Genomic DNA, 20,592 nt, shown 5'->3' on the forward strand with positions numbered 1-20,592 from the left:
TAAAGGGCTGCAGAGGGCCTTATGAGACTGCAGGGAGGCACCAAAAGGCAGGTGCTGCTCTGAGTGGGTTGATGTGAAGTCAAGCACGTGGGGAAGATCAGCCCCGGCTTCACAGCTGCAATGCCCCAGCTCAGCGTGTCACCCTGAGCAGCAGCAGGTGAGGGGCAGCCCCAAGGAAAGGGAAGAGCCCAACAGCTGGTGAAGAAAAAAAAAATAAACCAACAACAACAGAAAAAAAAAAGAAAAAGAAAAAAAAAAACAGTCAGATACTAGGAATTACTAGGAAAAGAAGGGATTCCAAGAGGGAGTGCTGTTTGGCCATTGTCTCAGTCTCTATGCCCCCCACACCTTGAGTATAAAAAAGATCTCACCAAGCTAGGAGCATGCAGAGGAGAGCACCAGGGAGGTTTGACATCAAGGAACTTAGTTTACTAAAGCAGATTGACTTAAACTAGGTGAAAAAGGAACTAAGGGCACACATGTAACGGGGCTGTGCTGGCTACACAGAGTGGTGCAGAAGTAGCTTCTGGGTACTGGCTCCTTCAGCCCTTTCCCCTTTGACTGCATCTCCTGTGCTACCTCCTGAGCTCGTGTTTGGGCTTCTATCAGCAATGCTCAGAGCCTTTTCTGTGCTTTGTCACCAACACAAGCAGCTGGGGCTGTTTGCCTTCTGTGCTGTCAGCTGTGCATGCCCCAAATGTTTTTCATCCACTTTGGTCAAAGCCACTTCATCCACAGAGGGAGAAAGAAACATCAGCAAACCTCCAAACTAGTTTCTTGTGAAAGGTTCCCAGGCTTTACTTCTAGGGGATGTTCTCTTTAAAAATAAAAATAAAAAATAAATGAAAAATAAAAACAGTTTCTTCAAACGTATTAAACATCCCCAAAACAAAACTAGACATTTAATTTCAGAAGTGTTTGCTTGGGGCAGGGACACTTAAGAATACACTTCTGGGGGTCAACCTGTCGCAGCTTCTTTCCCCTCTCCTTGCTGACTTACCCAGTCTCCTGCCTCCTCCCGTAACACTGAAGGATTTTGATCATTTTCCGAGGTGCACAGCCATCAAGTCCACTGATTCCTGATGCCAGCAGCTTTGCCTGGATTTTGGCTCACGAGGCCCACCAGTGGCTGCTGCCTGTTTCTGCTGAGAGGAGCTGATTCTCTGCCTACACCCAGAGCAATCTGGCAAACCACCCCTCCCTCCTCCCCCACCTGTTTGCTGCTTTTCCTGCATTCAGAGCTCCAAGAAGCTTGAAGTTAGCACAGCACCCTGAAATACTTTCTTTCCTGGCTTCTCCTCAGTGGCCAGTGCATGCTGCCACCAAGCCGCCCGCTCAATCACAGGATGGTTGTGGTGAGCAGAGTCCTCTGTGGTTCATCTGCTCCAAACCCCTGCTCAGGCAGGGCCACCTAGAGCAGGTAGCTCCGTGTCTCTTGCACTGGGGAGCCCAGAACTGGACCCAGCACTCTACATGTGGCCTCACCAGTGCTGAGCAGAGGGACAAGAGCACCTCGACCTGCTGGCTGTTCCTGGCCTAATGCAGCCCAGGACACTGCTGACCTTCTTTGCAGCAAGGGCACATTGGTGGCTCCTGGTCAGCTCAGATCACAGAGTCACAGAATAATTTGGGTTGGAAGGGACCTTAAAGCCTACCCAATTCCAACCCCCTGCCATGGGCAGGGACACCTCCACCAGACCAGGTTGTTCAAAGCCAGGTCTTCTTCTGCCTTGCTGCTTTCCAGCTTAAAATAAAATAAAATAAAACAAATAAAATAAAATAAAGTAAAATAAAATAAAATAAAATAAAATAAAATAAAATAAAATAAAATAAAATAAAATAAAATAAAATAATTTAAAAAAAAGCTGTGGGGGAGCCCAGCTCTAGGTTATTTGAGAGTGGGCAGAATGAGGGGAGGTGGGAGACCACAGGAGGCCAGAGCAGGGCACCTGAAGGTGGGAGGCCTGGGTGTTGGGCTGGGCTGTGCGCTGCTCTCACAGTGCTGGTCCCCAAGCATTTACAAGTGCCCTGAGGCAGCCACCAGTTTCGTCACTGAATATTTAGAAATTTGCCCTTAAAGCTCTGCTGGAGCTGGGCAAAAGGAGCACACCAGCCCTTGAGCAGGGAAATGATGAAGGCAGCCAGGCCAGCCCTGGGAACGCTTTCATTTCCCTCCTAATTAATACTAGCGTGACCCCGGCAGCCTTGGCAAATGCCTTTGCAGAGAAGGCAAGCTGCTCCCAGCAAAACGCCAGCACATGAGGCGTCCCAGTGGGGCAAGCCCAGCCAGTGGCCCCCTGAACGTGGGACAACTGGCACCCCAGCAGAACCCCACAGCTGGAATGGAAGCCCTTTCCTAGCAAAAATAAATAAATAAATAAATAAATAAATAAATAAATAAATAAATAGATAGATAAATAATACAGATCAGCAGAGGGTGGGTAAAGAAGGAGTCCTGTTTGGGCAGAGCTTGCGGCCCTGTCGAAGGCTGCCCGAGGTTTCCAGCAGCCCCTTTCAGGCCTTGGCTGCCCGATTGTTTTCCGAATTGCAGAGGTTTAACAGTGCGATCATGTCAATGGCGCTGCCCGGGAGGTGGCCCAGCTGGGCTGGGACACTCAGCCTGGACCAGCCCTCAGCCGGGGGCTGCTGCCACCTTCCCCGGCCCCTGCGGCCCGCTGGGCCTTCCTGCGGCCCGGGGGGCTCGGGGGGCTCGGGGCCCAGCTCAGCCCCGCTGGGCAGGAGCCGGGGCAGGGCCATGGGCTCACTGAGGCCGCAGTGGTGGCTGCAAGGTGCTGTGGGCAGGGGCAGCAGGGGGGCTCTGCACCCTGCACGGGCTCCATGCCTCATCTGTGGTTCACTGTCCCTCATGGCACTTCCACTGGCGCTTCCAGTAGCGATTCGGGTACTGTTTCACTCAGGACGTTGCAGATTTAGCAGCACCTAAAGAAAGGCTTTAAGCAGTTCTCCTTTTTTTTTTGTTATTTAATCCTCTCCTGCATCACGAAAGCCGCTCTGTGCAGATCTGCAGCTTTGCTGCCAGCAGCCACCACATGGAAACGCGGCTGCTCCGGCCCATCTCGCGTTGCAAACCAGAGCCATGCAGGTGCTGGCCATGACAAACAGCCTCAGTATATGGCAGCTCTCTCCAGCTCCTTTCCCTCTCAGACTCAAGCCCCTCTCCCACGCCCAGGCCCCCTAATCACCATAATCAGCTCAGTTCACACATTTGGGATGGACAATTCAGGGCTAAGAGCCTGGCGCCTGCTCCTATTGAAAGCCAAGTGAAGGGGTTTGAATCAGGGCTGCCTGAAAATGCCGGCAAATGCGCTGCTGCTCCGAAACAGACCTGTCCCCTCCTGGGCACGGGGCTGGGGAAGGAGAGATCTCCAGCCTGGCCTCCTGGGCTCTCACGGTGCTGCCAAGCTGAACTTTTTTCTCCTGCTTCAGGCTTGTATCGGTATGAAAACAAGCCTGCTGTGACAGAAGTTTATTGGCAGCCCTTCTCAATACCCTTCAGTGCCTGACACACAGGACGTGGCACTGCTGCTCAGAGCGGCTCTCCCTGTGGTTCCTTCCCAAGGCTCACCCTGACAAAATGTGCCACCATGCTGGGCACGGCCCCTGCTGGGCTTGGTGCTGCTCACGTGCGTGACCTGGCCAGCTGTGGCGTGGGCTCTGGCCGGCTGAGAGTGACCTTTGTGCGTTGCAGAAGGGCGCAGAGCACGCGACGGGGACATCCTACGGGAAGCCTCATCTGGGACTGGCAGTGTGCCTGGGGGTAAGCAGAGCAGCTTGGTCTCCAAAACCCGAAAGGGTCGCTGTGGTTACAGGGAGTGGTGGCAGCACGGTAAGGCCTCCAAAGACCTCGCTGCGTTGGCTGGCCCCACTCCTACGGGTGATGCTGCCCTGCACCTACGGGTGATGCCACCACACCAGTGGTGGGACAGGGACAGGGACAGGGACAGGGCAGCGGGCAGGTCAGGGAAGGAGCAGGCGTGCTGTCCTCTGAGCAAACATCCTCTGGTGCTTTCCCAATCACCACACTCACTTTGAAACGCTTTCCAGCAGCACGGCAGTGCTTGCCGAGTTTCTGATTTCCCCTGCCCTAAGTTACAAAGCCCCCAAACGAAGCCCAGGCGGTGCCCCGGGGTCTGCAGCCCCCGTCCCCGGGCACGCGTCCGGCCGGGCCCTGCAGCCCGTGCCCACCGCGCCCCTTCCCCGCCGGCAGCGGGGCTCCGGGTCCGGGTCCGGGTCCGGGGGGGGGGTCCCGGGGCTCCGCCAGGCACCGGCCGCACAAAGGCGCGGCGGGGGCGGGGGCCGGGCGGCTGCCCCGTGGGCCGCGGCGGTGACAGCCGGGGGCGGGCGGGCGGGCCGGGGGCGGGGGGCCCGGCCCAAGTTCCTGCCTCCTTGGGAACAAAGGGAACTCTGTCTCGGCATCTGTCACCGCCGCGGCCCGAAAACTTTTCGCCGCCGGCCCCGCCGCTGCGGGAGGGCCCCGCCGCACCCCGGCCCCGGCGCGGTGGCGGCGGCGGCGGCGGCGGCGGCTGCGGCGCGACCCCCCCCCCGGTACGGCCCATGCAAGGCCCCAGGAGGCGGCGGCGGCGGCCCGGGGGTAAGAGCGGGGCACAAGGCACAACGGGGGAGCCCCCGCGGGCTGCCCGGGGCCGGGCCGGGCTGCGGCGGGGCGCTGCGGGGCTCGGCTTCCCCGTGCGGGGCGGCCCCCGCTGCCTTTGTGCGGCCGGGGCGGCGTGAAAAGTTTTGGCGAGTGCCGTCTCGGAGCGCCCGGGGGGGTTTTGTTGGCGCTCGGCGCCGTTCCCCTCTTTGTTGTCGCGGGGTGTTGAGTTTGGGAGAGTTGCTGCGGGGCCGGGGGAGGTTTTTTGGTGGCTTTGGGTTCTCTTAGCGGCGGGGGTGTGTGTGTGGGGGGGGGGTGTGGGGGGGCAGCGTTTGGTTTCTGGCCTCTTTTTTTTTTTTTTCTTTTTTTTCTTTTTTTTTTTGCTCTCGCCGCGGTTTCGGGTTTCTTTCCCGTTTCCCGAGCTCCCCGTGCGGGGCGGGCTCCCGGCTTTGTGTGGGCCGAGCGCCCCGCTACCTGTTGCGGCAGGGATACGGGGGGGGGGTGCCCGGGGCTGCCCCGGAGCTGACAGCGGCCGCCCGGAGCCGCCCCGAGCCCCGGCGAACAATGAGCGGAGCCCCCCCGGCTCTGCCCCCTCCCGGCTCCTCTCGCTGCTTTGCGGGGGCAGCTCCTCGTGGACCCTGTGAAGTCCCTGCAGAGCTCCGGGGGCTGTGCTCGGGAAGTGCTGTGGGGTGGGTGCTGGGGGGGGAGCTGCCCCCCATGCTCGGGCGGTGAGGGGGCTGTGTGGCTGCGTGCCCCGCGCCCCCAGCCAGGGCACCAGGTGATGTGTGCGCTGTTTGGTTTCCACCTCGCCAGGCTTTCACCAGGAGAGGTCCGCAGGCAGCTCCACCATGTCGGATAGCGACCCCGGGGAGGACGACGGCACCACATGTCTGGAGGCGTCTCAGTTGAACAAGAGGAAAAGAAGGGGCAACCTGCCCAAGGAGTCTGTGAAGATCCTGCGGGACTGGCTGTATGAGCACCGCTTCAATGCCTACCCCTCCGAGCAGGAGAAGCTCAGCCTCTCAGGGCAGACCAGCCTCTCCGTGCTGCAGGTATGAGCCGGCCCCCGTGTGCTGGGGAAGGGACGGGCTGGGGCAACCCCTCTGAAGACCCCAGAGGACTTGGCATGCTTGAAGCATGGGACAGTAAGGAGGCAGAGAGGGAATGGCAGGGAGGCAGAAGTGCTGTGTGTAGGCAGCCTTTAACTGGGAGAGGTCTGTGGCCCAGGGAGCAATGGAGCAGGCGTTTTCGGCTGGCCAGAAGACGGACCCAGATTGGGAAAAAGGAAGCGATACCACTCTGTTAGTAAATGCTGCCACGAGTGGGGGCTTCCAGGGGTTCAGGCTGCTTTATCCTGTTTCCCTGGGCACCCCCCAGCAAAGGGGCCAGGCCACCTTCCAGGTCAGAGCTGGGCAGGGGACAAGTGTCCCCGGAGAGAGTGCGCCATACAGGGCTGGGCTCGGGCCTTGGGTGGACCACAGGTAGCACCGGGTGCTGGCTCTCCTGCTTGCCCTGGTCACACTGGCAGTGTAAAGGGGAGCCCAGCCCAGCCGAGCTCACCTCCATGGGGCTTCCTCTGCACCTCTTGTCTCCTTGCCCTGCTCTCAGCGCAGTCCTGGCCAGCTGGCCCAGACACTGGTGTGTGGGCCGTGACAGTCTGTCTGGTTTCCCTCTCCCTGACCGGCACAGCAAACTTTCTTTTTTAATGTTTTACTTATCTATTGAAATGTTTGAAAGCAACAGATTTGTGTCCAGCCAGCAGCTGGGCTATGCTGCAGGGCAGGCTGGTGGTGCTGGGGCGCTGTCAGGCGGATCGGCTGTGAAGTGGTGACTGGCCCAGGATGGTACTGGTGCTACTGGGCCTGACGGCTGTACCCAGCCTGGGTGCTGCCTGAGCTTTGGCTCCATGGGGGCCACAGCCATAACCGGGGACAGTGGGACCGGGGACAGTGGGACCGGGGACAGTGGGAACGGACAGAGCCATGCAGCCACCCCAGGGATGGAGTGGGGCATCCTCATTCTGTGGTGGGGAGCTGTGAGAAGGTGCTGGCCCTTGGCAGGAGGTGTGAGTGAGGTTTCTCCTGCTGTGGGATCTCCCTTGCTCTGAGGTGACACACGGGGCACTGCTCGGCCATCCTCTGCCTGATGGGGTGGTGGAGTGGGACACCCCATGGCAAGGCAAGGCCGGAGAGGCCTCGGGGGCCAGCCTCAGGAGGGGTGCTTGAACCAGCAGTGCTGATCCCACTCCCCCGGGCGCCTCCTGAGCGCAGTGGCCGAGCCGGGCCCTGCGCCCTGCAGTTTGTTTATGTGTGCCCCTGCCTGGCTGCCAGTGACGAGGCGGCGGCAGTGCGGTGGCCCCAGGTCTCCAGGGCGACCGGGCAGCCTCGAGCCCCACGCAGAAAGCCGGGGTCAGGAAGCTGTGCAGGCTCCTGGGCCAGCCCCGCGGCTACCGGCCTCCCTGCCCTCATCCTGAGGGAGAGGGGTGTGCAGCAGGGCCAGGCTTTTCTTCCCCAAGAGCGCAGAGGATGCTGCTCTCATCGCAGCGGTGTTTAAAAACGTGAAACGTTAAAAATAAGCCTGCTTGCTTGGAAGGGGAACTGCTGAGGCTTGTCTAGCTCCCCCCCGCAAGCGAATGCCATGCGGCAGCCTGCGTCCCGGCCGGGTGGCTGAGCGTGCCCGTCTGCCCTGCTCGCTGCGTGGAAGGAGCAGGAGCTGGGATTTCGTGGGGGCTCCTGGGCACTGCAGAGCCGGTCGGGCTTTCTGTGGGTGCCAGGGTGCAGCCCTCTGGTTGGGGATTTACAGCTGCTGATGGCCGTGGGAGCGCTGGAGCACGTCAAGGGCTCTTGGCAAAGGGGTTGCAAGGGAGTGTGTTCACACACAAGGAAAAAGGGGGTGAGTCTCACATATTTGAGAGCGTTAAATGCCAAATATTGTCTGAAAGACAAAAAAAGGACAGCTGAGATCTTGCTGTGATTGAAGTTGTGGTAAGTTCTTTCTACCCAGGGGAAATATTTTACAGAGACACTGATTTAGGAAAGATTTTTTTTCGCCTGATTTATTCTCTTCTAGTTGTTTTCTAGGAAGAAGGCAGTTTTTTTAACCTAGCTTTTTGTATGTGGTTGTTGCATTTCTGAGGGGCTTCCAGAGGTGTAGCTGCAGAGGTCTGCCTCTTTTGCATCCAGCTGTTTGGAAATGCCTTCAAAGCCAGCTTTGCTAGTTAGCAGGAGGCACGGGAACACGTCAGTGAATTGCTGCCATCCCTGCTGTCCTTCAGGGGATGGGGAGCTCCGTGAGCAGGCAGTTTGGTGTCAGAGATGTCGAGGGAGGGTGTGGGAGCTGCGCCCTGCTCTGCCTGCCCATGGGCAACCACAGCAAAGGTGCAGGGAGGAAGGGGCTGCCCAGGCAGGCAGGAAGCAGCCGGCGCTGAGGTTTCCATGTGCAGCCCCTGCTGGGGCACCTCTGCCTCCGTGAGCCGTGGGTGAAGGAGGTGCGAGGCGGGGGAGAGCTGTGGGGGGCTCGGGAGCTGCTTGCTGACAGCGCTGCACGCCTCTCTCCTCCCAGATCTGCAACTGGTTCATCAACGCCCGGCGGCGGCTGCTCCCCGACATGCTGCGCAAGGACGGCAAGGACCCCAACCAGTTCACCATCTCCCGCAGGGGTGGCAAGGCTGGCGACGTGGCCCTGCCCCGGGGGGCTGCTGCTGGCTCTGGGGTGCTGGTGGTTCCTCCCATGACCGCGGCGGGGGCCACCAAGGTGCTGCCCATGTCCATGTGCTCACAGGTACTGTGCCACCCCGCCCAGGCGCTGGGCAGCAACCTGACGGTGCCGGGTGCCCGCAGCCCCGAGCGGGAGAAGCAAACGGAGCCAGACCCTCACCCCAAAGCGCCGTTGGGTGCCGCCGGCAGCACCATGGCCCTGCTGGCACGGGCTGAGGCTGCCAGCCCCACCAGCGGACTGTTCAACACGCCGCCCCCCACGCCCCCGGAGCTTTTCGGCGATGACTTCAGCAGCTTCCAGCTGCTGGTGGAGGTGGCGCTGCAGAAGGCGGCCGAGCTGGAGTCGCAGCGCCAGGGCGGGCAGCTGCCCCTCTCACCCCAGCCTGAGCCCCCAGGGGCCTCCGTCGCCAAATAGCCCCCGGGCCAGGTCCCACGGGGTGCCCTTCCTTGGGGGCACCCAGCCTCCAGCCTCGTGCCACCCACAGGGTCCCTTCTCTCCGGTCCGCAGGATCCCCTGTCTGCCTGCACCCCCAAACAGCTCATCTCAGAAGCGGACTCTGCGTCCCAAGGGGCTCCGGTACCTCCGCTGGCCATGGGGGAGAGGAGAGGAAGGGCTGTCCTCGTCCTGTCCTGGGGAAACGCTCACCATCCTTCAGAGCCCTCGCCGTCTGCACTCCTGGTAGGGACAGGACGCCGGGTAGGCAGGAGGATGTGGCTGCTGCAGCCTGGCCAGTGCGGAAAAAAACCTCTGCAGCTGAGCGACGTCTCCTTGCCACGACCGGCACTCACTGTGCGAGGCCACGGAGCTCCCTCGGAAAACCTGCTGACTGCCCTGTCCTGTAAACAAGGGTCCAGCCAACACCACTTCTTCAGGGGGAGAGAGAGTTCTTTCTCTCTTTCCGTTTAAAAAAAAAAAAAAAAAGTTTGTGTCTGTTTTAAGGACCACAGATGAAAAGCTTTTTCTCCCAAATCTTTCTGATTTCCTTTTTTTCTACCTTTCTCCTATTTTTATGGAGGACCTTTCTGGTACCTCGTGCTGGCCAGGAGCCGTGCCTTGCCTGGGGAGGCGCAAAGGACAGATGAACTGGAAACCTGAAATCCGTGGGATTTTCTTGCACAGAAAACCTGGGAGTCTCCTCTTCTGCCTTAGGGTGTTACAGATGCTGCCAGTAGAAAACTCCATGGTGCTGTTTAGCAGTTTTTTGTTGAAACATTTTCCCTCTAATTGTGATTTATTCTATTTTTTTTTTTAATTTCTTCTACAAACATTTCCGCGACTTCCCTGTATTTCTCTCACGTTCCTGCTGAAGATGTGCACGTTGTCTCCTGGAACAGAGAGCGCGTCGCAGAGCCTGGGAAACGCCGACTGCAGGCTGCTGCTGCTGGGGGCGGACGCGAAGCTGAGACTGTGAATTTTTTTTGTATCCAACGCTTTTATTTTTAAAAAATATTTGGAAAGAAGCATGTTGTGGGCATGGGCTACCTGTGTGTCCCTCTGCAGGTGCAGCCCCCGGAATGCAGTTGTCTCATCAGCCAGGCGCGATGAGCCGCATGGAAGGCCGGGGGGGGTGTGGGGGTGTCGAGTCCCTTTGCTCCCTGCTCCCCTCGTGCTCGGGGGAGCGTGGTGGGGCCGGTGCTGTGGTGCTGGTGACCTCTAGTGACAGCCGGCGTCTGTGGGGAGCAGGAGCCCGGGCACTGCAGAGGTCCTGGGACTATTGTTTCACTGTAAATTTAAGTTAAATAGTGATACGTACACACATATGTAATCTATCCTGAGAAACACTAATCCTAGGTTATTAGCCTGATTGTTAAGTTGCATGAATAGAGATAATGACGTCCACAGGATCTGGTGCTCTGCAGCAGCTGGAGCCAGCAGTGCCAGAAGAAGGCAGTGATTTGGGGGTCTGTTTTTTCCCCGTTTTCTTGTTCAGAGGAAAGGAGGGGGCGTTACCAAGTGCTTCAGGGGCTGGGGAAGTTTTACCGGTGGTGCCTCACTTTGCCGAGCGCTCCCATGCAGTGCAGGGATGGCTCCAACGCTGGTGGTTCCCAGCTGGGCAGGGGCACCAGCACAGTACTGCTGGGGCTGAGGCTCACCTTGTGGCTACAGGCATTGCCCTTCTCAGCTCCCCCTGCTCCAATTTATGTGCAGCCTTTGCCCTCTGCCCCCTTTCTGGAGCACGTCCTTTATTTTGGGACTGCCTCCCTTATTTCTAGGTAGCCCTTCCCTACAGCGCTCTCTCCCTCCCAGGGGAGGGGGAAACTTTTCCTTCGCCTCCTCTTGTTTTTGCCTCAGTCAAACCAAAGCGGGAAGGGGCAGTGCTGCTGCACTGGGGGCAGGAGCGCTGCCGCTGTCCCCGTGGGGTGGGGTTGGTGTCGCTGCCCTGAGGATGGACTGGGGGGGGGGGGGTGATGTTCTGAATGAAATTTTGGAGCAAAAAACTACTGTAAATATATTTTTCTTTGTTCTTCTGTTGTCAAATAAAAGGTTTTTTTTTTGGTTTTGTTCTTTTTTTTTAAAAACACGAGATCTGAGCCAGGCTGGGTTATGTCATTCTTGTGTGCCTCACGGACACCTCATGCGCTGGTGCCTCACGGGCACGCTGCTGCCTGACCCCATGTCCTGGGCAGGGGCTGTGGAAGGATGGGGACACCTGGGGACACCTGGGGACAGCCGCGCCTCACTGCTGCAGCTCCGGGGAAGCTCCCGGGCCGCTCTGTGGAGGGGCAGAGCGGGGCAGGGCCCGGTGCCGGTGCGGGCCGCGGAGCGCTCCCCCCTCCGCACCGAGCCGCCGGGGGGCGGCCGCCGCTCTGCGCCTCGCCACAGCGCCAAGGGGAGGAGCCCCGCCCCCCTCAGAGCCCCGCCCGCCAATCAGAGCTCCGCCCCTGTCAGAGCCCCGCCCACCCCCTCTGGGGCTCCTCCCCCCTTCAGGGCACGGCCCGCGCTCATTGGCTAGGCGGACGGGCGCGCCCCGCCCCCTGCGCTTTCCCCGGAAGCACACCGGCCCCACCAGGCCCTTCCCCGCTGCGCAGCGGGGGCGGCCATTTTGTCTCGGCCGCCATTTTATGGCGGGAGCGGCCATTTTGTTAAACGTCACGGGGCTCCTCAGGGGTCCTCCGCCCCACGCGCACACCTCGACCCGTTCCCCCCCCAAATAAAATAAAAAAATAAAATACCCACACCCTGTTAGTCCACACCCAGAGCCCAACATTAAATGCAGGTTGCATCACAGTCAGGGTCTGGTGGGATCGCCTTTGCTGGCTGATGGCAGCGGGAGCACCCCCAGTACCATGCACTCACAGGACAAAACAACAGACAAGGCGCACTCCGGCATCGTTCAAGATTTCACTTTTATTTATTTTTTTTGCCTTCTGGATCACCAACACCCTCGCTGAAACTTCTTTGGGATTCCACCCCCACCCCCGTGAACGTAGCACGCTATCTCCCAGCTCAGCCGAACAAGTGAACAACAACAACAAAAAATCCCCAGCAAGATCGCTCAGGATGGGACCAGATGCTTATTTTGAGGGGGTGGCAGAGAACTGGGTGGTGGCAGTCCTGGCTTCAAGAAGTCAGACTGAAAAGGAGGCCTACAAAGGGGAAAAATGGGCTAAAAAATATTTAGCAATCCTTCCTCTACCCAAAGAGCAGGAAGATAAGGAAAAAATAGTCATCTGATTACACACAGGGTATATATTTTTACACACACTTTTACACACATCTAGATATAGTACATGTAAAAATATATGCTATACATATGCCCATTCTCACCAAGGTGCCTTTACTACACCGTCTGCACTGTGTGTGTGGGCATGTATACATGTGTATGAATTAAATGTACAGGTACTACTAACTGTATATGTGCATATGTACACATACGTACAGGCGGGCAGCCTACTCTCAGCTACCCCTGCCTTCCTCTTTGTACAAAACCCAATCCTCCCACCCTGAAATACCAGCATACTCAACCCAGCCCTCCCCTGCCCCAGCCCACTTTGAAACAGGTCCCATAGTGTAGCAGCTTCTTTCTCAACAAGCAATTCAGGGAAAATAATTTTGTGAAGGGCAGGGAAGAGGAAAAAAAATAAAAATCAAAGTGAAGCATGTGGGGATCATGTCCGTAGTTGCTCTGTGGTCCTTCTGTTCCCCTCCTGCGCCTGGGGTAGGGTACTGCTCTCGGGATCAGCCAGCCAACCACCATCCCTGCCCCTCTTTGCCAGCTTATTGCACATTTGCTTCTGTACTGCATTTCAGCAACTCTGCATTACATTCCACAGGTCCTGTCATCCTCTCACTTCATTAACACAGGAATACAAACCCATGGCCCTGTCCCTTCCCACCCCTTCTCCCCCCACCCCAATATCCCCATCAAAAGGAAAACAAAACCCAAGAAAGGCTGCTTGCTAGCAGAGTGCAACAGTAGTACACACTGAATAGGTGTTCTCTTCAGGAGCTCTGTGGAAGAGAGGTTATTTCTAACACAGTAAACAAAGCCATGCAGAGGGTAGGAGAAAAGGAGCAGAAGGGGGAAAAATAAAGGATGAAAGAACAGAACTAAGGAGGAGGAAGAACATAGGATGGCAAGTGCTCAAGGCTTCATGTTTTTTGTTGTCCTCTTCTTGTAAACAAGCTAATAATTCTCATTAGATAGAACAAGTAAAAATATTGAAGTTCCAAGTTGAGGGGCTGGAATTTCCAGGAGTATGTTCAATCCATTCAGCAACACCACAGCCAGTGAGAAAACGAGGGGTATGTTTTTCTTTTTTTTTTCCTTTTTTTTTTTTCTTTTTTTAAAATCTTCATTACTTAAAGCTGAGAGAAAAAAAAGCCAACTCAGGAGCCCTTTTCAAGGATGGCTCATTGTCTCTAGACTGAATAAATCACACTAGTTTAGAGAGAACCTTTTTTTTTCCTTTTTAATGACTTATAAAAACCACGCGGTTCCTTCCTCTGCCCCTTTGCTCAAAGGCGGGTCTGTGCCTCAGGGACGTAGATCTCGATGCTGTCTGCGCTCTCCGTGGCCGAGTTCTGCCGGACAGAAGCAGCCCGCTTGGCTGCCATGAGACGCTTGCGAGCTTCCTGGCGCTGCTTGTCTGAATCAGAGGCTCTGTCCCGGTTCAGTTGGGATTTGGACTTGGCTGGCTTCTTTGGCACTGGAGGGGGTGGTTTCTTCTCTTCCTTTAGGGAGACAGTAAGGAAAAACCCAAACATAAAATAAAAATGCATATACAGAAGCTTGCTCTCTGCTATGGTGGGGACTCACGTCCTGAGGGACTAAGTAATGAGATTATGGAGTGTCAGGAGAAAGAAGCAGGAGCGCTTCCCAAGCAAGACACTCATCATAAATTCAGCTTTCCCAACTTCTAGAAATGGAACATTTTGTACTTCAAATTTGTACAGAAGTGTTCTGTGGCCCAGACTGGAGTTTTCTGGCTATGTCTGTAGCCCAGCTGTGGGTCAGGGTACAGCAGACAGCATCTGGAACTGCAAAATTTTAATACGCTGTCCTGCTTGCAGCCATAGAATCTTTCCTCCCCTCATATCTGGTAAAGCAGCCTGGCCCTGGTACACAGCCCACCCTGAATTTTGAAAAGGCTCCAGCAGATGCTTTTTATACCACCCAGATACCAGGAATAGTTGCAACCTACTTATGCAGTGCTTTTAACACTAGAGGCCTCCTCTGCATCACTGCTTTAAAAGCACCACTCCTCTCTCCCCATCGTAATATTCTTCCTCTTGTACAAAATTGTTTCCACTGTTACTCAAGAGGAATGTTCTCAATGCATTGCAAGGCTGTGACTGCATGCTCGGGGAAGATGGCTGACAGACAATGCAATCTTATAGTACAAGTGCTAAAAGCATTATCAGAGGCAGCTGTAGTATATGGAGAGATTACACTGCGTAACTAGAAGGTGGTAAAGGTCCTACAGACATTCTGATTACAAACAGGAGTTGATGCAAGGCACTCTGGCCACTCCACGCTGCCCCACACTCACCTTTCTCTCTGGTGTCTCTGCCAATTGCCAGCTGTTAGCTTTCAGGTGGTACAGCTCATCAAATTTCATGCTGATGTCTTCAATGGACAACTGCAGGAGATCCCAAAACCCAGCTAGGTCCTGGGCTGTGGGTCTGGGATTGGCGTTAGGATTCTACCAGGGAAAGCATAAAAGCATGTTAGAATACACCTTCCTGACAAGTAGAGCAGTCCGCACAGGGTACATATACACCCCTTTTAAACCTTACAGCTGCCCAATGACTGAAACTTCAAGAACACATAAGAGACACCAGCCCGAAGAGGACAGAGGCACATGACCATCATTTACGGTCAAGAATATTTTTGTAGCAAACAGGAGGCAGAAATCCTGATGACATTTCTCCTTTAGGAGCCTGAAATGTAATCCTGAAAAGGCACTGTAGTAAAAAGCAATAGGACTCTTCTCCCCAAAGCACCCGTAGTTAGTCCAGCCCCACAGCAGTAACACCCAGCTGAAGCTCCCCAGCATGTGATTAAGCTAGAACACAGTTTTGTACTCAGATCATAACTTCAAAGGCTGTAACAAGGGAAATTGATACAGCACAATGCAAAACACAGCTCTGACACCTGGAGAAATTGCACGCTGGCCTTCTCACAAGCAAAATTCAAAATTGTCTCACTCAGATCACTTTTCTACATGCCCCTGAGAGAGTATCGGTATTTCTCAGGCTAGGTTGAAAAACTAAGTAGCTAAAGTAAGTTTTTCCCCATTATAAACAGAATTTCCCCAATTTTCAGGCATATGAACTGCCATCATAAGCCTGCATTTTCTTAGGGAAGCACGGGATCAAATCTGAGCAGCACAGCACAAAGAGTTTAAGGAAAGCTTCAGCACAGAACCCTGCTGAAAGCCTGGCTGCTGGTGGTGTTGCTGCTAATCTCTCAGCCACGTTCAGCCAGAGATTAGCACGGAGATGCCCAGTGCTTCAACCCCTTCCTTCTCAATTTTCTTGCAAATAAAGGAGAATGTACCTCAAGAATTTTGCAAAATCCATGCCATAATAAAGCTTGAGGGGTTAAAAAAAAACAAACAAAAAAACCAACCCAAACCCAGATTCTCACTCATCCCTAAGTTATCTCCATTTAGATCTCAGCAAGGGCAAGCCTTTGCATTACATTCATAGAGATCCAGTTCAAATAGTGCTTTGTGACCAACCAGGGTCAGTGATACTGGGACAGTAACCATCCACATAAACTACATGCAAAGCAAGCATATTTGGAGAGGAACAGTAGCCTTTTCAAACACTGCCCCCATTTGGCAAAATCTGTGGTTCACCTCAAAAAGTCCTTTGGAAGTAACAAAGGAGAGTTGGTTTCCAGGACACGCAGCCGAATGGCCAGCTGACATACCAGAGCTACAGACAGCGTCAATGTATTTGGTGTACCCTGATTAGCAGTTCAAGAAAATTCCTGCGATAGCATGAGCACCAAAAGGAACTGCAAACACTCATCCCTGAACAGAGCACAGCCTAAGAACTGCCCAAACAACCTCCCACTGCTCACCTGCTATTTAAAAACAGCATTCATCCATTGTGGCATGGTGTACAGCTGCTTTGGCTTTGGCCTGCAACCCTGTCCCACTGACAGCAGCCTGTTAATTAATACCCGATAGCGTTCCTGTTTTGCTGTTGAAACAGATGCATTACCCTCCCCAAAACAAACAAACAGGAAAAAGAGCCAGACTCACCAAGTTTTGTTCACAGAGGCCGTGGAATTGCTGGAACTTCTGTGACATTAGTAGCTGTGCACTGCCCACTGCACTCAGGACTTTTCCTAAGACTGCAGTAGTGGGGGAGAAAAAAGGACCTCAGTTGAACAGACCATCAAATAGAGCCACAAGTTCAAGTGTTTGGAGCAAGGAACACTCTTGAGTCATTAGGAGTTCCAGAGATCCCCAAGGAACTACCTGTTCTCTGATAAAGACACTGCACTGAAACTGCAGTCTGTGATTGGCTTTGCAATCTGTTATTGCTCCTTCTAGAGCAGGCCAAAAGCAGGCCAACAGACCGAGATCGTGATATCAGAGCTCGCAGGAAGTTCCTTAAGCAGGCTTCAGCCCATCAAACAAGCCACAAGCACCACCTCAGTGAGCAGATCTGTTGGCACCTGCTCACAGACCATAACCTGCTCTTCTGGTCATGTACAAGGCAAAGATGGCAAGGGGCAGGAAAACTGCCTCTGATCTCCATTTACCAGAAGGAATTCAAATACTGACTGGCAAGGGATTTTAATCAGGATGTTTTTTAAAATCCAGGACTTTATGCTGCTCTTAGTGAATCTCCAAGAAACCTTTGAGTATAGCAACATTATTCTGCTCAGTAATGGAAGAACACCGAATACAGGCTTTTCCATTCCAAAGGCAGGGTTGAGAGGCCCACAGCGTATGCAAATACATCGTGAAAAGGGTTGAAACGTGTTTTCTCCTCCCTGGCCTGCTGCAGCATCTACTGAATTGGTTCTGAACGTTTATAGATCTGTGCTTGGCCAGACAGCCATAAGCTGGGCTTCCTTTAAATGCACTATGTTCTCTGTTACAGGATCTGCTAGGAGATTGTTCTTAAGGTCAGTCTCCCTGTCTTTTCTTGGCAGGGAGACCTGATACACCCCACCCCCTGGAGGCAACCAGAACCCTGGCTCTGCCTGTCCAGCTTGGCAGCCAGTGCAGCATCGCTGTGCAACAGGATTAGGGATTAGTTGCCCCCACCCCCAGCAGTGACAGTGAGCTATAATCAAGTCTCATCATCATTTCAACTTTCTCAGATACTTACAGGCCCCAAAGATCGTGCCCCCTGCTGCCTAGTTAGCCGCTTTTGTCACTCTGTACGCATCTAGGCATGATTTTAATTGTAAACAGTACAATTTTTGCCATCTCATTTTAAAATAATGAAACAAGCCCAACTGGGCTGAACCCAATAAAGTCAAGTGGCCTTATGTTTCCTGTATGCGTACTTTTGGTGTATTTAGTGTGAATTCATTAAAGTGTTCCTGTATGAAGAAACCTCCTCTTTGCTGTTAAGACAAGCCCAATTAGGCAGGCTCAGCAGTCGCAGTTCCTTCTGCCCCACCACCAAGTAAACTTTCACCTGTCCACTCAGCTACAATGGGTTAGGCAGGGACAAAGACCGCACAGCCTCCCTGAAAGCAATTTAGTCAAGCTTTCAGCTGTTTTGACTTGTCAGTGGATGATGGCAGCTTCTGAAGTCTTCTCTACTGCATCTTAGTATTATTTCTTACCCAATCTGCTAGAGAAAGTTGCCTTATCCTTTCCTATCCTATCCTTCCCAAGGACAAACTGCTTCTTGTCCCACTCTCACCTCCAGGTTTCGCCATTACCCTGTGGCAAATCAGCCATCTAACCACAGAAAGCTAAACCAATACTTGGCTTGAATTCTTTCTCAAAGGAAGAGCTGCTAGGCTGCTCCAGTTTAGCATCCAGAGGCTGGCAGCACCTACCTTCTTCAGAGAGATTGTTCTCTTTGGTCTCCTGGTCCATCTGGCGGCACCAGCCTTCTAAACGTTCTGTTTCTGCCTGAAGCAGCTTCAGAAACCAGTACCCATCCCGCCGGCAGGCTCCTGGCTGTATGGGTTCTGATGGCGAGGTGGAGGATGTCTCAAGCCAAGGGTCAGGAGGAGGGAGAGAGGAAGGTTCCAGGGCTGGGTCACTGTTATCTCCATAGGAGAGGTTTCTCTTCATCTGTGAGGGCTTGGCTGGTTGCCTGGTACTAGTATCAACACTAACGGAGTTGTTGTGTTGGGGGCACTCAGCAACACTTCTCTCAGATGATTTACAGCTAGAGTTATTAGGTTCCTGCGTGTCAGAGTCTGTGTCCTGTTTGGAGGACATACTGCGAGAGCGACTGTTTCTAGAGAGATCAGAAGCAAACGTATTAAATAGCAGAACACAACGGGGCTGGCTGCACACATCAACAATGAAATGCATTTGTTTATTAAGGCTGCAGCTGAGCTTTCCCCTGCCCCTCCTCACACACAAACACACACCACACATTCAGACAGACAGAATTATAAGGTTGCCTGCTTACTGCAATAGGCCATTCAGATGAGAGGACTGATGCACATCTATAATTACATCTTGGACTTTTTATTTCATTTCGAACCCCCATTGATTTGGCTGTTTACAGAACAAGTGCTGTTTTCAGCGGTGTGTGCTGCAGAGGAAGAGCTCTCCACGGGCCCCCATTCTACCCCACTTGCATTAGAACAGAGAACGGGAGAAGGAGAAGGCCTAAGCAAAACTAGAGGGAAGCGCAATTTAAAAGAAAAGAGTAAGAATTGCAAAAGCCTGCGTCTTTCACTTACCGCCACTCGTCCTCTACCTGTACCCCGATGGACTGGAATTTGGTGGCTGGTGGAGGAGGCTCCTCTTTTGCCACTGGCTGAAGGCAGTCAACCTTATTGAACAAAAAAATACAGACAAAAACAGACACAAGAACTTGCTGCTGGAATTCACATTAGTAGACCGGGAGGGCTGCTGCACACACACACGCACAGCATGCAGACACCACACATCAACTGGAGGGCTGTGCTAGGAGAGGTGCGAGGCTGCTGCTCGTGTTTGCCTCCACTTGAGCACCAGGACTGCTGCTAGGTGTCTGCTCTGAGGGCACCTGGCTCTAATATCTGCTGCTGTTTGCACAGCAGTGGCTGGGGAAGGGCTGCATGTGCCCAAGGGAGCACCTGCATGTGGTGGGTGAGAGACTGGCCGAGACCAGGGAGCTTCCTGAGAGGGCAGCGATCTGATTGAGGCTGACAGCAAAACCCAACTTCCTCTCTCCCAGGGACTGACACCTTCCATAGCCCTGGATAAGAGGCTTAGAAGGTTTTAGAAAGGAAATCCAGCTGCAGGGCAGGTAGGCTAGGAACCATCTCAGAAAACGAAGAGGAGAGAAGTCAGCATCTCCAATGCAACTTCTCTTGCTTACTGTTCTTTGACACATTTTGCCCTGCTAGCCACGCAAAGAAGCCTAGCCCAGCTCCTACATTGGGACTTGCTCGAGTGCCCAAGGTCCCACCTGCAGGTTATAACCCACAGCACGGAGCCAGCGCTTTGGGACAGAACCACTGCTTGCAGGGACCAGCCACCTGTACCTGGGAAATCTGTTCTCACGAAAAGGTTGACAATTGCAGATGATAACCCTTGCTGGATAAAAGCATGGGTTTATGCTACTCAGGGGGATCTCATTTGACTGTATAACCTACAGCTCATTACCACCAGTTTCCACAGAGTTAAGTGCTTCCAGCAGGAGCAGCAGCAACCCACTGGCGCAGCCAGCCACCAAGGAAGTGCTCCTGGCATGCCTACAGCCCTGGGACCAACTCACACTGCAGCAGCCCACACCACACAGACAGCAAGTAGGACAGCCCACCACTCAGAAAGTTGTCCCAAAAAAACATGAGGGACAAGGAGCAGACTGACACTATGTAATACAATACAGAGCACAGGGTCACCCGCAGGTGTACTAGCAGCACAAGGCCTCTTTAGAGAGACACTTGGTTAACAGGTCCCACTGCTTTATGAAGTGTTTTAATTTTGTACTAAAATAATTTATTCCTTTCTGGTCTGCTATGAACAGCTTCTGCTGTATTTCACCCTGGGAGCACGGGAAGTTAGTCTGACAAGCTATTATCTTGCTATTCAAGGTGAGTTCAGATGCACACCTGGTCACACAAAATGCACACGCTAAATGGATGGGCTAAGGACGTTCCTGAGGACACAGAGGAAAACAAAACTATTCCATACTTGTATTCCTATAGACGACAGCTTTCTCTTGGGGACGTTTTCCACTTTAGGCTCTTCGTTAGTCAGAGTCCCTTTGTCACTTTTCAAGGTTGCATTTTTCTGTGGTAATTCTGGAGTGTCTCTTGCTGGAGTCACAACACTGCCCCGTGTCACGCTGGGTGTCCTGGTGCTGTCCAAGCTGTCTGAAGAATTGCTCAGCCCTGACTGGCTGGTCACCTCGCTCTTGTGGTCCTGGCTGTCCAGGTAGGTGTCCTGCGCTGACTCAGTGCTGCTCTGCACAGTGACAGAGATGAACGGCTTTGATGTGGTCCGAGGTGGGACAGGAGGTGGAGTCTTTTTATATGCCACTAGGCATGATGAACCTGCAGGGATGGAGGTGGGAAGAAGGGAGAATGCAAGAGACAGATTGGAGAGAGAGGGAGAGAGAGAGAGAGGGAGAAACACAGTAAAAGAGAAAGAAAAAGCAGGTCAGTC

At 54.0% G+C, this 20,592-nt stretch overlaps 2 protein-coding genes across 9 annotated transcripts in view; one reads left to right on the top strand and one right to left on the bottom strand.

The window, feature by feature from the left end:
- Positions 1 to 4,364: 4,364 nt before the first annotated feature.
- Positions 4,365 to 10,828, top strand: TGIF2 (TGFB induced factor homeobox 2). Of its 2 annotated transcripts, none has more exons than XM_068700186.1 (3): positions 4,365 to 4,612; positions 5,426 to 5,664; positions 8,174 to 10,828. In XM_068700186.1, exons 1-3 carry the CDS (start codon positions 4,576 to 4,578, stop codon positions 8,741 to 8,743), a joined length of 846 nt encoding a protein of 281 aa, XP_068556287.1. In that variant the 5' UTR covers positions 4,365 to 4,575; the 3' UTR covers positions 8,744 to 10,828. The 2 variants fall into 2 exon arrangements, with proteins under 2 accessions (XP_068556287.1, XP_068556288.1); XM_068700187.1 differs by lacking the exon at positions 4,365 to 4,612 and adding an exon at positions 5,042 to 5,301.
- An 829-nt stretch (positions 10,829 to 11,657) lies between these two features.
- Positions 11,658 to 20,592, bottom strand: part of DLGAP4 (DLG associated protein 4) — a 146,466-nt gene continuing 137,531 nt past the window's right edge. For all 7 annotated transcript variants that reach the window (XM_068700972.1, XM_068700973.1, XM_068700974.1 and 4 more), the window contains 6 exons: positions 20,119 to 20,480; positions 18,678 to 18,769; positions 17,814 to 18,223; positions 16,048 to 16,139; positions 14,323 to 14,475; positions 11,658 to 13,504 (listed from right to left, as the gene is read on the bottom strand). In XM_068700972.1, coding sequence (XP_068557073.1) covers positions 13,289 to 13,504; positions 14,323 to 14,475; positions 16,048 to 16,139; positions 17,814 to 18,223; positions 18,678 to 18,769; positions 20,119 to 20,480 — 1,325 coding nt within the window. In that variant the 3' untranslated portion in view covers positions 11,658 to 13,288. The remainder of the gene's footprint in view (positions 13,505 to 14,322; positions 14,476 to 16,047; positions 16,140 to 17,813; positions 18,224 to 18,677; positions 18,770 to 20,118; positions 20,481 to 20,592) is intronic.

Source organism: Anas acuta, chromosome 16, assembly GCF_963932015.1.
Source record: "Anas acuta chromosome 16, bAnaAcu1.1, whole genome shotgun sequence".
Classification (NCBI taxonomy): Eukaryota; Metazoa; Chordata; class Aves; order Anseriformes; family Anatidae; genus Anas; species Anas acuta.

Bases quoted from the DNA above. Each gene is read 5' to 3' on its own strand.
- TGIF2 (XM_068700186.1), top strand. From the start codon at position 4,576: ATGCAAGGCCCCAGGAGGCGGCGGCGGCGGCCCGGGG. The intron at 4,613-5,425 runs GTAAGAGCGGGG...CCACCTCGCCAG, and splicing joins GCGGCGGCGGCGGCCCGGGG to GCTTTCACCAGGAGAGGTCC. The intron at 5,665-8,173 runs GTATGAGCCGGC...CTCTCCTCCCAG, and splicing joins CCAGCCTCTCCGTGCTGCAG to ATCTGCAACTGGTTCATCAA.